This window comes from Trematomus bernacchii, unplaced genomic scaffold (assembly GCF_902827165.1).
Source record: "Trematomus bernacchii unplaced genomic scaffold, fTreBer1.1, whole genome shotgun sequence".
NCBI lineage: Eukaryota > Metazoa > Chordata > Actinopteri > Perciformes > Nototheniidae > Trematomus > Trematomus bernacchii.
The window spans coordinates 2098935-2116605 of NW_022987656.1; the positions used below are offsets into that span (position 1 = coordinate 2098935).

Genomic DNA, 17671 nt, shown 5'->3' on the forward strand with positions numbered 1-17671 from the left:
CTTGCTTTGTCAAATTGTTGTAAAAATGTTAATAAATATAAATGCGGATGCAACTGTACTTATTGCATAACAAAATTATATTCTGATTGAATTCAAATGGCGTCATGTATTTTTATACTATGAAAGATTTCCTCAAATTGGATTTTTTTTGTATTGCACATTATTTATATTGTAGGCTACATATGCAGTAGTTTTCACATAATATATATAATTCACTCGACTACGCAGCAATATATGAACATAATACTCTAGGCCTATTATCTTTTTTAGAATCACAAACATGTAATTCCACTCCTGACCTGAGGATGGTAGTAAAGCTACTGATTAACCACCACCGAAGAAGCTGGAGGACCGCACGTGTAGTAGTCTAGTGTCAACATGGGGAAAAGAAACCAGAAACAGCAGCTATTCACAACTTTAACCAAGAAACAGAAGAAACACTTAAAGGAATTCGGAGAGGAGCATCCGTTTCATGATGTGTAAGCAGCACAGCAAAGTCCGGCTTGTCTTTAAGTATCAATTTAGCTACTTTTATGTTAGCCATATAGCTAAGTTGCACTCAGACACCTGTGTTAACAGTCAAGCCGTATACAGTAGGTAATGTTCGCTAAATGTTATAATGGTGGTATTATTAAAAAACATATGACGAATATTTTTCGAAGGAGTACGTAATTTTAACGATATACCCGATATTTGATGCGTTAAGGGTGGTTGACAAGTCAAATAAAAGTTAAATAGCTCATGTGTGCTAATATTAGATGTATGCTAATGTGTGTACTGTAGATATATCCATTTATTACAACAATGGCTTCAAGAACCAACCACAAGAATATTAACTGCACTATTTTACCTACACAAAAGCCTTTGACCACATGGATGAATTACTCTGTACAGACATTGGATAATAGATTTCATTGGGTTAACAACTCGTAGTTGATTTATAGATTTATTTTTATGTCAGTGATGGTTGAGGCATATAAGTTTCCTAACGTGTGTGTTCCGGTAACCTGTCTTTTTGTCCCTAAAATTCTAGACATAGCCTTCCTTCACACTTTCTTCACCATGCTATTGTCTCCATCCAGAGTTTTTGGTCAAGTCCTTTGCTTTATCTATAAATATTGTAACACCAACATGTTATGGTCTAATGTTATCTAGTCAAGTGTGCGGTCAAAAAAATAAATGCTTGTGTTTTAAGAAAGTGACTCAATTTGTGTTTTTATACAGAGTCGGTGCAAGACCTGAAAGAACTGAGATATTGGAACTGGTGAGTAGCTTTGATGCCCAACCTATGCTACGTCAGATTGATGATTGCACAGATGGCAAACCTTTCCGGGGGACCTCCATGGGACCTTATTTCGGAAAAAGTATGTATTGAAGTCAATGATGAATGAGAGAAAGATTATCTTTCGATCCCGTTTGAATTGTGCCACGAATTACACATATGATGTTTGTCAATTTAAAAGATAATTTTGCAAAAAAATAAAAATGTGTCGTAAAACTGAAGTAACACTTTTTTTGTGTGAAACCGCTCAATGAACTACATCTCCGTCTCGCACCACACACCAACGACAAACTGACTTTTTTGACATCGAAATTATTTTTTAAGATTGACAAACATCATATGTGTAATTCGTGGCACAATTCAAGGCAAGGCAAGGCAAGTTTATTTATATAGCACCTTTCAACACAAGGTAATTCAAAGTGCTTTACAAAAATGGAAGACATTTTAAAAATGGCATTTAAAATCAGTCATTAAAAAGGAAAGATAATAAAATAAACATTAAAAGAAAAAATACATGGATAAAAGTTAAAAGTTACAGTGCAGTTTAAGATGTGAATAGTTCAATTAAAAGCAGCGGCAAAAAGAAAAGTCTTCAGCCTGGATTTAAAAGTAGTAAGAGTTGCAGCGGACCTGCAGGTTTCTGGGAGTTTGTTCCAGATATTCGGAGCATAATAACTGAATGCTGCTTTACCATGTTTAGTTCTGACTCTGGGGACAGAAAGCTGACCAGTCCCTGAAGACCTGAGGGTTCTGGATGGTTCATAATTTAGCAGTAGGTCAGACATGTATTTTGGGCCTAAACCATTCAAAGCTTTATAAACCAGCAACAATATTTTGAAATCTATTCTTTGACACACAGGAAGCCAGTGTAAAGACTTCAGAACAGGAGTGATGTGATCCACTTTCTTAGTGTTAGTGAGGACTCGAGCAGCGGCGTTCTGAATTAGCTGCAGCTTTCTAATAGAATTTTTAGTGAGGCCTGTAAAGACACCATTGCAGTAGTCGAGTCTACTGAAGATAAAAGCATGGACAAGTTTTTCCAAATCCTGCTGTGACATTAGTCCTTTAATCCTAGATATGTTCTTTAGGTGATAGTAGGCTGATTTAGTAACTGTTTTAATGTGACTGTTGAAACTCAGGTCAGAGTCCATGACTACACCTAGATTTCTGGCTTTATCTGTTGTTTTGAACATTGCAGACTGAAGCTCAGCGCTAACTTTTATACGTTCTGCCTTGGCTCCAAAAACCATTACCTCAGTTTTATCTTTGTTTAATTGGAGAAAGTTCTGACACATCCAGTCATTGATTTGTTCAATGCACTTACTCAGTGTTTGAATTGGAGCATAATCTCCTGGTGAAATTGTTACGTAAATTTGTGTGTCATCCGCATAGCTATGGTAACTTATTTTGTTCTTTTTCATTATCTGAGCCAGTGGTAGCATGTAGATGTTAAAGAGAAGAGGCCCCAAGATGGAGCCTTGAGGTACCCCACATGTCATATTTGTCAACTCAGATGTGTATTTACCTATAGAAATAAAGCTTTTTCTGTCCTTTAAGTAGGACTCAAACCAATTTAGAACTGTTGCCGAAAGTCCCACCCAGTTTTCTAGTCTAGTCAAACGGGATCGAAAGATAATCTTTCTCTCTCCATTGACTTCAATACATAATTTTTCCGAAATAAGGTCCCATGGGTCGGGAAGTAGATGGGCGTGACTTCGCCTCTCTATAGCAAGGATCTCCCGTCTGAAATATCTGAAATAAATTGTGGACCACCCAGTCAGATACACTCCAGTTTAGTTATTTTGTACCTATACCAAAATGAATATACACATTAAAAGGTGTTCTCTCCGCACCTCTGTTAAAGCCAGCCAGTCCAGAACATTCAGATGTTGAGCCTGATGAGTTGGAGGATAAGAATGAGGAAGAGGAGCCCGAGCAGAAATCAGCCTATCAGAAGCTTCTTTCAACTCTAAGCAAAGCCACCAGTAATGACCAGAGTGAAGAGGAGAGCACCGATGAAGAGGAGGAGGAAGAAGAGCTTCTTGGTGAAGGTGAGTTTTTTTTTTTTCAGCACACTGAGGACAGGAGCTGCATTGATCAGTTGACTAATGGATTAATTTAGTATAAAGACAGATAAATAATCAACCACTGTTTTGATAATTGATTAGCCTTTAATGGAAAAATGCAGTTTTCATATATATATTTTAGGGATGCTCCGATCGATCGGTCACCGATCGAGATCGGCCGATACTCACTCTCTACCGATCGATCGGTGCTCTCTAAACATGCCGATCGCGAGAGCTGATCGCATGATGTAAAATACATGACACTTTTCTCTGTGCGCGGCAAAACAAGCTCGCCAAAATGGCTTCACCAGTCTGGCAGTATTTTAAGGTGTCCGAAAATGACAATAAAATAGCGATATGCAACGTGTGTGTGAAGCAGAAATCCTGCAGCTCCGCCCGCTGTGACGGACCGGTGAGCGGAGCGAAACACACAAGAGTTAGACCTAACACACTTAGCTATTTTATCTACCTCTGGAACAAGCTAAACTAGTTATAAATATATTTATTCTTCACTGTCGGGTCACTCATTACTGGATCAGTGAGCTGCATGAGATACTGACAGGCTGTCAGGGGAGGGAGGGGGGGGGGGGGGGGGGAGAGAGGAAAAGAGAGCGCTTCCGCTCATTTCTCCCGTGTTATTATCCAAAGTGAATGTAAACTTGAATAATGTACATCATTTGAATGTTATAATTAAGTTGACTGTTGTTTGTGGAAGCTCCAGTGAATGAGCCCCATTAACTGAGTTTTAAACATCACTTTAAATGGAAGATTTAAAGTGATGTTTAAATCTTCCATTTAGGCCTGCCCACTCGATCGGATCGGCGATCGGTATCGGCCGATACTGATTCCGGCGATCGGTGATCGGCCCCAAAATTGGCGATTGGAGCATCCCTAATATATATATATATATACATATACATACGTCGCTTAATCCAGATTGTAAATAATCATTGGTTGCACCCTCACTGAGGACGCTATAGGGCAGGGGTCGGCAACAGGCGGACCGCGGTCCGGATCCGGACCCAGACGCCGACCTATACGGACCCGGACCTATAATCAATACATTAATAGGGGATTTCAATTTTGACGGGGCGATTCTATTTTAACCGCCGCCGACAGGGGGCGAAAGAGACGAGTGAGCGATACAGGGAGAGAAACACAGAAGAAGAGATGAGAGCGCGGCAGAGAGAAGCGGAGAGGAAAGTGAGTGAAGAGAATAATTAGCGATACAGGGAGAGAAGCGGAGAGGAGAGTGAACAGGCGTGTTAGCGGCAGACAGGGAGAGACAAATAATTACACATGGCGCTCTCCAAGAAGAGGAAAGTGGACAGTGAGAACAGAGCTTTTAAGTGGATGGACTCATTCATGTTCATCCTGCCCACTGGGAGCACAGAGCCAGTGTGTCTCATTTGTTCAGAGACCGTGGCGCTCATTAAAAGTTCCAAAACGCCACTATGAGACAAAACACAAAGTGTTTGACCAAACATTCCTTCTCAAGTCAGAACTGAGGTCACAAAAAATAAGCAGTCTCAGAGCCCGATATGATCAGTCCACCAGGATCAAAATGAAAACTAAATATCGTTCCAGGGCAGGCTAACCGAGGCTAACCAATGAGCACCTGCATGTGTGTATGAGAATGGCCCTGACACCATTTCAGCCCAGATTTACAAACTCCTGGCAGGACAAGCTCAAGCTCAATTCTCGCACTGAATAAAAAAAAGTGAGTGAGGGACTGCAATATAAGAGGGAAAGAAAGAGAAACTTTAAAACTGTTCAATTGTTATGTGTAAAGCAGTGTTAATTTCGTCAACGAAAACTATGACGAAAAATGTTCGTCAACGACCTTTTTTACATGACTAAGACGAGACGATGACGAGCTAAAAATAGATTCTTGATAACGAAAATTTGACGAAATGTATATTTAGTTTTCGTTGACGAGACGAGACGGGACTAAGGTGTTAATGGTGGACTAGCGGACATTTAAAATGCAGGGTATTTCCCCCCAAGTGTCCGTCTTGTCTGTCAAAATGCATCTTACATTTCTAACTTGCAATATCATTATTTCCGCTCTCTTCACTCCAGAAGAGCGATCTCCCTCTCTCTCTGTGTGTGGGGGCGGGGCCTAACAGACACGCTGCAGCGGCAGAGATCTGCCGGGGACGGAGCGTTCAGAGAGTATAGAGACACTCTACAAGACTCGATGTGGACAAAGCTCGTTTGCCATGTTTTCGCGTTAGCGCGTTGACACGAGTAGAGTAGTCTGTCCAAACAGCCGGCCAAAAGGCGTCATATTCAGTCGGAGAAATGCACAATTTTCGACTTCCTTAACTCGTAGCTCTGTTGCCCCAATTACGAGTAACGTTATCACATCAGGTGTGCAGAGGTGGGAGAAGTACTCAGATCTTGTAGCTAAGTAAAAAAATACCATAGTGTAGGAAGAGTTCCTCAAGTCAAAGTATGATCATCAAAATATATTTAAAGTAGCGACAGTAAAAGTAGTCGTTGTGCAGATTGGTCCATTTCAGAATAATATGATATGTTTTATAATGATTGATCATTAAAGTGTTCTCAAAGCTGGTAAAGGTGCAGCTAGTTTGAATGATATATTATATATCTGTATACTGCAGGGTAGCTTGTGAATTTACTAAAGTCTGAGTTAACACTTGATTATATTTCACATCATTCATCCACATCTGTAAAGTAACTAAAGGTATTAAATACATGTAGTGGAGTAGAAGTACACCATTTAACTATGAACTGTAGTGGAGTAGAAGTACACAGAAGCAAAACATTTAAATACTCCAGTAAAGTACAAGTACCTCAACATTTTACTCAAGTACAGTACAATATTTTAACATAATTATATATATTTCATTTATTTCACATTTTAAATAAAGCAATTAATTCGGTTAACAATTTGTTAGTTTTTTCCTTTAAAAAATAACAAAAAGTAAATACAAGAATACCGTTAAAGTACCGGATCGATAAGCAGTTTCGATAAGACTAGTAGTACTGTTAAAAACCTTAGCGATACCCATCCCTAGATATTACACAAGTAAAGTGTTAAGAGAGTGAAATGTTGCTTTACGAATTTCAACACTTGATGCTGTCACCTTGATTACAATTTCAGATTCCTGTATTTGCCTAACTGAATTGGTTTAAAGAGAGAAAACATTTTGACTAAAAGTTGACTAAAATTTAATTTTTCATCGACTAAAAGTTGACTAAAACGTTTTGAGTTTTCGTCGACTAAAACTAGACTAAAACTATGAAGGATAGAAATGACTAAAATGTGACTAAAACTAATAACCATTTTCGTCTAAAGACTAAGACTAAATCAAAAACAGCTGCCAAAATTAACACTGGTGTAAAGACTGATATTGTTCTATAATTGTCTGAAACTGTTAAGTCATGATGTGAAACGGTTAACAAAGGGAAACTCAAGCTGCTGCTACACTTTATTTTATTTATCTAAAATTAAGCACTATTAAGATGCACATATTTTCAAAAGCTATTTTATTTATTTTCTCTATTTTATTTTTAAATGTAGCCCGAGAGGAACATTACACATATCCACAGTATTTACTGTATATCTGGATCAGTTCAATGTTAATTGACAATAAATATTGTTGTTTTTGAATTGTACTCTTTTTATTTGATTGGCAGTCAGTTGTTGATTACATGCAGCTACTTCAATATATATCACACTAATTCATAAAGCAAGCTAGACATTTTGATGTTCCGGACCTTTGCATGGGGAGATTTTCTCTAACTGGACCTCGTTGAATTTTAGTTGAATACCCCTGCTATAGGCCAACATGCTGCAGCTGTCTGAATACTGTTTTGCTCCAAATCGTAGTGGACAGTGATGGAGTTGATGATGACAGTGAGCATGATGAAGGAGGTGAGGAAGAACCTGAGGATGCAGATGAGGCTCTGACTGAAGCGCTGGAAGGAGAGGAGATGAAGGAGGCAGGAGATGAGTTTGAAGACAAGGAACATGAAACTCAGTTCTGTCTGGAGACCAACTTCACAGAGGACGGAGGACAAGAGGACGCTGACAGCGATGCAGAGCAAGATGACAGCAAGGGTAGGAAAAAGATTCATAGCAATTAATAGTTATGTCAAATATGTCATCCTACATTCCCTGTCTGGATGCATGTTATGTCATCCTTTGTATTTCCAAAATAAGTGTACTCCCTGCTTTATAAAAAAGGTTAAGGAATATTAAACCCAAAAAATCCTTTTAATGTGGCTTTTAATTGAATTGTATTTATTTGTATTTTATTCTTAATGTATTATTCTGATCTTGTTTTTGTCAGCCCTGTGTTTATGACTTCTGTTGGTATTGAGTGTTTTTAATCACACAGTTATGTGTTACTCTGTGTATTGTATAGGAAAGGGGGTTTTGTTTTTTATAGTTTTGTTGTTTCTTTTCAATTTTGTTTATTGGGTTTGTGAAGCGCTTTCAATGATGTTTCTGTTTATACAGACATATTTGTGCAGCATTTGAACACAGAGCTTAGTGAAGACGATGTGCAGAAGATGACGACTGGCAGCAAAACTAAGGCTCAGATTACGGTATGAAATGCACAATTCTTCAAGATCAACCACCTTTTTATTAAAGTCAATTCTAACTACAGTTGATGTGTTTTACTTTCTGCGTTTCCCCCTACATTTAGTGGCCAAAACTGGGCTCTTTACTTTGCACCAATCCCTTGGAGAAATTTGGACCCATCGGCCCCCACAGAGACACAAACCTGCCAGTGTTCCACAGGGTTCTGGAGAGCCACTGGAGGGATCTGAACAAGATCTCCAACTTTAAGGGGGTGTCGGAGGAGATCAGCCCACTGCAGCAAGAGCTGCTGTCTCTGATGGGCTCCTACAAGGACTTCTACTTCCCAGAGATGTGTCCTGTGAACCAGGGCCCACAGGTCTGCAGCACATACTGCCTCCACGTGCTCAACCACGTGCTGAAGGCCAACTCCAGAGTCCTGGCCCACAACGCGCTGCTGAGGGAGCAGAAGACCCAGAACAGAGCTGGAGCTGAGCCAAAGGACGAACCCAGAGACCAGGGACTGACCCGGCCCAAGGTGAAGTCCTGGATACATTAGGATTGGCTTCTCAACGGAGCTCCATTTAACTTTTTTTAACTCTCACAAAACTGTGTAATTTTAGGGTATTTTGTGCCTGTTTTAGTCTCAAATACCAAGAGTACTGTATTAGTAATACATTGCTAATTTCCTCTCTGGTTTTCAGGCTGAATCACATTTTATACTTTTTTTTTACAGTGTTTGCAGTAGTACACAGTGTTGGGTGTAACGCGTTACAAAAGTAACGGAGTTACAGCAATGTATTGCTTTTTGCTGTAACGTAGTAATGTAACCCATTACTAATGAATTTTGGGTAATATACTACCCGTTACAATTCTCAGTAACGCAGTCACAACACATTTTAACTTGAAATTAAATGGTGTTTTGTTTTTTAAGAATTTACCAACATCGCGAGACACTCCGACACCAGAGAAAACTTGTGCGGGTAGATTAGTAAGCCTGGTGTTTACCCTTCAGGTTCATCAAGATCCCTCCGCTTCGCGTCGGGTGTTCTTTTCCCCACAATGACCGCCTCGCTGCACATTATCCCGCTTATTACACGGCCATATACTAAACAAACAACAGAGCCCATTCCGTGTTCCTGTTATTGTTTACTTCCTCTCTGCCTTCTGGTGATTTATCTGACGTCCAGCGCTCCGTTTTTTAACCTCTTTTCCTTTCTCTTTCTTGATCCTCCTTAGCAACCTTCATTATAGTCCTTGACAGTGGTCTGTACTACTGTATTAACAACGTGTCACATGTTAAGAATTTACAATCAGAATCGAGTATTCAACTAAGCCGTGTAATAAAAGTTGTTAGTAGCCTTAATGGCCTACACAGTTGTTATGCTATACCACATTGCCCTTCACTGGATGTATAATGAGCTGCACTAAACTACATTTTAGCATTTAAAATACCTAGCCATTCTTTTGCGGTTATTTTGGTAAAGTAACTCAAAAGTAATATAAAAGTAGTGTAACTCATTACATTTCAGAGACAGTAATATTATAATGTAACTTATTATTTAAAAAAGACAGTAATATGTACTGTTTTACATTTTGGAAGTAACTTGCCCAACACCGAGTACACATTTGTGTAGAGGGGTGCCATGCCTTAGATGTAAGGGGGATTATGTTGTTACACATTGTAAAACTTTCATTAAAAGTTTAAAAACATAGAAATCATTATGGAAATCATTCATTTCACTTCTCCCAGCCTGTCAGCGAAATGGAGTGAATCACATTTCCCCTTGAACAGCATACAATTCACAAATAATATATGTGTTATATGAAATGCAAAATGCATCAGTATCAGTCACTCCCTGATTGTTAGATTTAAAAAACAGTTTATTCGGTGATGCTCCAGCCTATACTTACGCAGCAGTATGGATTATTGGACACCCACAGTGACATTAATGTCCTCTGCTATCATCGTCTTTCTAAATTATTCCACAATATTACATTTTCCAGCTCTGATTTTGATGATGTTCTGATTATTCCAGGCCCTGATCCTGGTCCCGTTCCGCGCCGGAGCTATGCGAGTCGTCCAGACGCTCATCGGCCTGCTGGAGTCCAAAGGCAAAAAGATCGTGGTGAGCAACAAGAAGAGGTTCAAAGATGAGTTCGGAGAGGAGGAAGATGAAAATCCGTCCAATCTGCAGAGACCAGACGATTACCGCACCATCTTCTCGGGCAACGTGGACGATCACTTCAGGATAGGTACAGTTTAGTAAACCTGAATCAACATACTCTTGGATATCCTCCCTGAGTCTTTCTGTCTTAATCTTGTTGTTGTCCTCTTTCTTGAACAGGCATCTCCATCGTGAGGAACAGCATACGTCTGTACGCCCCCTTTTACTCCTCCGACATCATCATTGCGTCTCCGCTGGGCCTCCGCACAGTGCTGGGAGCAGAAGGAGAAAGTAAGAGAGACTTTGACTTCCTCTCCTCCATCGAGATGCTGGTGGTGGACCAGGCGGACGTCTTACTCATGCAGAACTGGGAACACGTGTTGGTGAGAATATCACCTGCTTGCAACGCTACACATAGCTGCGTTATGACATCAACTGTTTGTTTTTTTTTGTTGGGAAGGATGTGACGCCATCTGCTGTTCATTTGAGAATTGGATTAATCACAACATATTGAAATGTTGCATTTAACTCTAAAGGCCAATCAGACTTTCAGCATGTTTTTGTGAAAGTATTTTTGGATTCTGATTTGTAAAAGTCACTATTGAAAACTTGGTTGTAATGAAAAATAAATGTATGGCTTAAGGGAAAGTAGTGCACCTTTTTTATGTGATTTTTTTTAGTAAATGTTAAAGGTTATTGTAGTCCATTGAAGAAATTAGTTTAAAAAAAGCTTAGTTCTACTGCTCGTGGAGCCATGCTGCATTGCCTTCATGTACCAGGATGCATTGTGCTCAAGCTTCTGACACCCAGCCCTTACACTGTGGGTATACTTATAAAGTTGTGGTTTCCTAGTGCAATCAAGCGTGAACTAAGATGGCAACAACTCTATTTTCAACATTGTCAAAGACAGTGCATTGCAGCTTTGCTCCTTCTGTTTTTAACTCTAATACTAAAAGCCCCACCTAAACTCACTCAGCATTTGACCAAGAGCCAACTCAACCAAAACATACTATTGCATTAGGTGAAAAAACGATTTACTCAAAGAAAATCTGCCCCCAAAGCCATGCTGTTATGGTCATCCTCTTAGAAAGTGATACATTGATGTCTCATTCCAGTGTTTCCCACAGATCTGAAATATACTTGTGGTGGTAGCCGGGCACGAGGGGGGAGAAAGAAAGAAACGTCTTCTGTGTTTCTCGTAAGGTCTCCCTTTCTGTTGGTCGCTTGTTAGCGGACCCTTCACGCGATAGCAGAGCGAACAGGTACAGGAGGCGTAGAGCGAGGGATCATTGTCCACTAGTTAATCGATCGCAGATGGCGTCTACGGATAACAAAAAACAAAAAAAAACTAAATGGGTCGGGAAATATACTTTGGCGGGTTTGTGGGAAACCCTGCATTCAACTAATGACACAATCCGTCTCTCTACAGCATGTGATGCAGCACATTAACCTGCAGCCGCTGGACCCTCATGGAGTGGACTTCTCCAGGGTGAGGATGTGGAACCTGAACAACTGGGCCCGGCACTACCGGCAGACAATGGTGTTCAGCTCCATCCAGGACCCTCAGATCAACAACATCCTCACCAAGCAGTGCGCCAACTACCGCGGACAGGTACGTCATACAGTTAGCATTACACCACTTTGTGGCACACGCAGTTATTTAAATAAGGAAGGCTTTTGACACTGTTGACCACCAAGTGCTCCTTACAAAGCTGACGTATTTCAATTTTTCGGCAGATTCAATACAGTGGGTTAAATCTTACTTATCAAACAGAAAACAGTGTGTTTTGGTCAACGGTACCAAATCCCCCTACCTTGTAAACCCTGTTGGGGTTCTACAAGGTTCCATTCTTGGACCATTACTGTTTTCTCTGTACATTAATGACTTGCCTAATGTATGTCCTGATTTGAATGTATAAATGTATGCCGATGATGCGGTCATCTTTGTACACGGGAAAAATACTGAAATAATCACATCCTGTCTCTCAAATGCATTGGACAAGGTTCAACACTGGCTGAACAACATTTGCTTACAGTTAAATGCAAAAAAAACAGTATGCATGATGTTCAGTAAACGACCAGTCAAAATGGAAGGATCCAATGTGTTTTTAAACGGAGCAGAATTAGAATTAGTCCCACACTTCAAGTATCTTGGAGTCATACTGGACTCGAACTTGACTTTTAAGAAACATATCAAGAAAGTATCCAATACCGTTAAATTCAACTTTCAAAATGTTAAACAAATTAGACCTTTAACTGTCAATGCTGCAAAGTCATACCTCCACTGTATGATTCTTTCCCACATTGAATACTGTTTTACAAACTGGTCGTTTGCTTGTGCCACAAACCTGAAACCCATAGAACAGCTGTACAAGAGAGCTATCAAGGTGTTTGACAGAAAGCCTTATTCATACCACCACTGTACCATCCTTGAGAAACACCATTTCTTGAGTTTTGACCATTTTAAGTCTTTTAAAAGTATGTGTTTTATTTATAAATGTTTACATGGACTGGCCCCCCCCCTCCCTTAGGGGAATTCATCCACAAAAAACACACTGGACGCTGCACTAGGTCAGAAACCAGAGGAGACTGAAGTCCACCGTAGACGGATCACTTTTGGACAAAATGTTCTATCAATTAAAGGCAGCTCTTTGTGGAATAGCCTCCCAACTGAGTTACGGGATTGTCCCACTTTGAACAGTTTTAAAGGTCAACTAAGGCCCCGGCTCCACGGGAACGCATACGGCAAAACGCATCGGAGTAACGCAAACGCAAACGCAAAAAAGCTTCCGCCCACACGCAATATACACCGGATTGTGTCAAGCTCCACGAGACGGCTCCGTTTACATCCAACCGCTGGAAAAGCTGCAGTACATATGCCGAGCCTGTACGTGGAGCTGTAACTTCCTCCACAAAAGCAGCGAAGAAGAATGGTTGTCATGAATGCACTTTTGTTTATTCTCCGCGGTGGGGGCCGAGGGATCCGGGCAGAGTTTTTCGCCGGTCAACGTGTGTTAAAGTTTAAATCTTCCGGACAAAATTATAAAAGTGCCGGTCAAAGGTCTTCATTGTTATTTATTGAGCTTTAAAACAAATGAATAACGACGATATAATGATATATAATAATAAAATACACAGAGCCTGTCTCTTTTTCCTCTCTTCTGACAGCGTCAGTGTCTGTCTCATGCAGCAGCTGATCCAGTAATGATGACTCGACAGTAAAAATGAACATATTTATAACTAGTTTAGGTAGTTTGAGAGGTAATTAAAATAGCTAAGGGTGATGATCTGACTTGAAGTGTGTGTTTTGCTCCCGCTGCATCACAGCGGGAGGAGCTGCGTGTCTCCGTCCTGTCAGATTAGACTTCACTCGCGTTTATGTCCATATCGAGATAAAGATAAATAATCTGAATTCAGTGTACAGTGTACTTTTGCGGGGGTGAGCAGCAGAGGTGGGGAGAGGATATTGCGTCGTCATTATCAGAAACGGATGACCGTATAGGCTACCACACGGCCCCGTTGGACCCCCCAGAGCGCTCCGTTCCCAGATCTATCCACCTTTGGACCCGTTGTCGTTTGCAGGGTCCGTTTCTACGTTTCCGTTACGGCGTCGTCTAGCTTAAAGGGCTATACGCATGAGAAATATGTGGATTCAACCCGTTTTCGTTCCCGTGGAGCCTAGGCCTAAAAGAATGGTTGAGAAACAAACAAACGTGCAATCACCGCTAGATGCACTTCAATACAGGGGTATCTCCTCCTGCACTTTATGTAGCCCTTTTATCTTCTCCTGCACTTTATATGTCGTTGCTGCTACATTGTACTGCCATGTGGTAAATGCTTATATGCTGCTCATGCTCTTTCTGCATATCATTTATTTTGCTATGTATATAAATGTCATGTTCTTAAAGGTGGGGTATGTAAGTTTGAGAAACCGGCTCGAGATACACTTTTTGTTATATTCCATGGAATGCTCTTAACATCCCGATAGCAATGAATATCTTAAGTGCTTTGACAAAAAATCCATTAAAAAATTTCATCTGTGGAAGCCGTAGTACTGTAAAAAGTACGACCAATCATTTTAGCAGGCCCGGCTAAAATAACTGGATGGCCTACCTGCCTGTCAGCCTTCCATCTGTGCACAAACTTATCTCGTGCCCTCATTGGTCATGTGCGCGTTCGTGTGTGTTGGACGGGCTCTATAAGGAAGTGGCAGATTTTCTCCGGTTGTGTATTTTCACAAACTTACCTACCCTACCTTTAAATGTTGTATGTGAGGGACTACGGATGGAAACTAGCTCAAAGCTAAAATCCGGCATGTTTACGTTTTTAAAGCATTATTTTTTTTAAATGTTCATCAATGTGCACTGTCCCTCGTCAAATAAACGATTAAATGAAAATGAAAAAGAAATCAACAAATTGTCACAAGGCAGAAGTGATCTTATAAACCGTTTTCCTATTTAAACTAGAGATATTTTTTTCCCACACATTCAAAAACACGTTGTCAAAACAACCCTATTACTTTAGTCATCTGGATATCTGAAGAAATCCCTGGTTTCTGCACTGCAATTCGATTATGTTGGTTATTTTAAAGTTGATTTCCCTATTTTTTTTAACTCACAGATTGCGACCAAGAACATGCCGGAAACTGGCTCCATCTGCCAGGTGATGGTTCAGCTGCCTCACGTGTTCCAGATGTTCCCCTCCGACAGCTTCATCGACCATGATGCACGGTAAGCTGGTCAATCACCTAATGCCATCATCGCCTGACCAAGTGTGGTCTCTATGAGATAGACCAGGTTTTTTTATATGCTTCACGGTAAATATCATGTGGCCATTGATTCATTGAGCAACACCGTAGACTACCACTTTTACCCAGTAAACGTATGACAATTAGCAGCTCTTGTTTGCAGTGTATCCATGGTTAAACAGACAGAAACAAAACGTACCTCCTAAGTTAAGATATAGATTTGTGCGATATTGATCATATCCTAGACCCAATATATTTTTTTACGAAATACCTCTATATGGATATTGCAACAATATTGTAGGGTTGGTGCTTTTTGCAATGAGGTTTTCGATAAATAATCATCAGTAATGTGAATATAAGGACTTTGTGGGTAATACCAGATAAAAAAGGAAGGAAAAACAACTCTTGTGACATATTGCATTATCTTAAATGTAACACACATTAAGAGTCAGACCAAAATGTCATTAATATGTTTGATTTATTGCCAGGCACTAGCGAGATAAACTATCATTTTACTGTAAATGTTCAGCTCCTTTATTTGAGCACATCTTTTGGTCTGAGATTATGAGATTTAAATCTGACAATCGCTCGGTTCATCCGAACAAAATGTAAAGCTCTTCTTTTATTCCCGCTGTTCCCCACCCTGCCCGTAGGTTTCAGTTCTTTTTAGATAAAGTGCTGCCTCAGTACAGGGACTCTGTTATGTCCCACACGCTGATCTACGTCCCGTCTTACTTTGACTACGTCCGGTTGCGCAACCACATGAAGAAAGAGGAGATAAACTTCGCCAGCATCTGCGAGTACTCCAGCAAGTCGGAGGTGTCGCGAGCCCGACACTTCTTCCAGAAAGGAGATCATCAGTTCCTGCTCTTCACTGAACGCTTCCACTTCTACAAGAGGTCAGCTCTTTTTATAAACTGATAACAATAAGTGTACTGATGAGAGTGAGCATATACAAACAGCACTTGGGACTGCCGGCGATATCTTTTGATGGATACATGATAGTTGCTAAGCAATGAAGATGCACACTTATCTTTAGTTTTTAAGTTATTGCACATAAAACATTTGAAAAAGGTCAAAGTGACCGCTCTAGTGTCAAAGACTGTTAACTTTATTACTGTTGATAAGAGTAAACATCACTTGTTGCCCTAACAAATGAATAACAGATGTCATTCCTTTTAAAGAGTTCAGGGACCTCTTACTTCACTTTGTATGTGTGGAGTTCAATCTAATCATATCTGGTTTACTCGTGTCATTTGGAAATGACCGTCACTGTCTTTTGTTTCTTTAATGTAGTCAATTGTTATTAAAAACACTAATATGTTTTTTAATGACACAAATTAACATTGTAATTCTGTTGTTCTTCATATGTTTCTGAAGGTATTCTGATAGAATCATGATTTGACTAGGTGTTGTAACACTCCTGGAGATTTCCTGTGTATCTGAAGGCCTTATTATAGAAATCCTTTTCTTTCTTAAAGAGGCCCTCTTATGCTCCATAATCAGAAATGATTGCTGCCTACAGTTGGAAAGTACTAAAAAAGTGTTATATAAATATCTTTGAAGAACTGTAATTGAATACCTGTTACACAGACATAACAGACAGTCTGTGATATGAAACATGTTTTAAATGTAACGTTTAAACTCTGCTTTCTCCATTTTTTTTTAATTTAGGTATACCATCAAAGGGATCCAGAACCTGATATTTTATGGCTTGCCCTCCTACCCGCACTTCTACAGCGAGGTGTGTAACATGCTGGCAGCGGGGGGTCGGGGGGAGGAGGCCAGCTGGACCTGCACCGCCCTCTACTCCCGCTACGATGCCCACAAGTTAGCTGCCATCTCTGGAGTGCAGCGAGCCGGACAGATGCTGCACTCCAACAAGACTGTTCACCTCTTTGTTACAGGAGGGGAGGATAACGCCTCCTGATGGAGAGGGACACATTCAAGAGAGACACTTCATAAAACCAAGGGAGATATCTGCTGTCGCCCGTTACAGCAGGAGGATCTGTTGTTGGATGAAAGTGGCCTTGTGACACATCAGTCTTGAAAATGTGGATAAACACCAGATTAAAACATAATTATGGGTTTGGTTAATGTGTCGTAGATGGAAGCCATCCAGAGATATTGGTCACAAAATGAAGAGATCATAAAAAATAGTCAAACTGTGTTATAAAGCTCCTAGGTGATCAGGCTGTTGAAATGTTGAATGAATGAGTATTTCCAGTTTATATACATACATTTTTCTTCCCTTTTTAATTGTTAAAAGTTCATATTTGTAGCAATACCTGTCCTGATTCACTATGGTTGTAACAATGATGGCAAACCCAATATAAAAGCTTTTCAAATTAAAGCTGGGGTACGCAGCTTATTTTTGGCATCATTGTACATTAAATATCTAGGAGAAAACTATACTTAAACACCTGTAGTAACGTTTTTATAAAAGTTTCAAAGAAGTTTTTACAAAAGCAAACGCTGTTTTAAGATGGTGAAAACAATAAACGGCATAATATCCTGAACGAGTATTTGTTAACACTTCAAAGGAACCCCCCCAAAATAAGAAGCACATCAAAATAGTTGGACATTATCAGGAAAGTGGTGGAGAATAGTTGAGCTTTAAGGATCAAGGTTCTTTATTTTGTCATACGAACATAGCTACGGTGTAGTAATGCCGATGAAATTCTTAGGTCACAGGCTTCTCCAACAGTGCAACACAATAACACAGATAAACAGAAACATATAGTGCAAGTAAATAGTAATATAGTAAATACAAAAGAAAAATAGTTAAAAAAAATACGGGAGTGTTGCTGTTATTATCCGGTTAAGAATTTTAGGAGTTTTAAGCCAGAAGAA

The 17671-nt window shown here is 39.9% G+C and overlaps 1 protein-coding gene across 2 annotated transcripts; it reads left to right on the top strand.

The window, feature by feature from the left end:
• Window positions 1-341: 341 nt before the first annotated feature.
• utp25 (UTP25 small subunit processor component) lies at window positions 342-17333 on the top strand. 2 transcript variants are annotated; one of them, XM_034135316.1, is made up of 12 exons: window positions 342-479; window positions 1225-1264; window positions 3147-3333; window positions 7208-7438; window positions 7841-7929; window positions 8031-8441; window positions 9943-10159; window positions 10252-10454; window positions 11501-11683; window positions 14692-14801; window positions 15472-15717; window positions 16493-17333. In XM_034135316.1, the coding sequence occupies exons 1-12, from the start codon at window positions 379-381 to the stop codon at window positions 16746-16748; spliced, it is 2274 nt and encodes a 757-aa protein (XP_033991207.1). In that variant the 5' UTR covers window positions 342-378; the 3' UTR covers window positions 16749-17333. The 2 variants fall into 2 exon arrangements, with proteins under 2 accessions (XP_033991207.1, XP_033991208.1); XM_034135317.1 differs by lacking the exons at window positions 342-479; window positions 1225-1264 and adding an exon at window positions 1328-1364 and having other exon boundaries at window positions 3151-3333.
• Window positions 17334-17671: the final 338 nt, after the last annotated feature.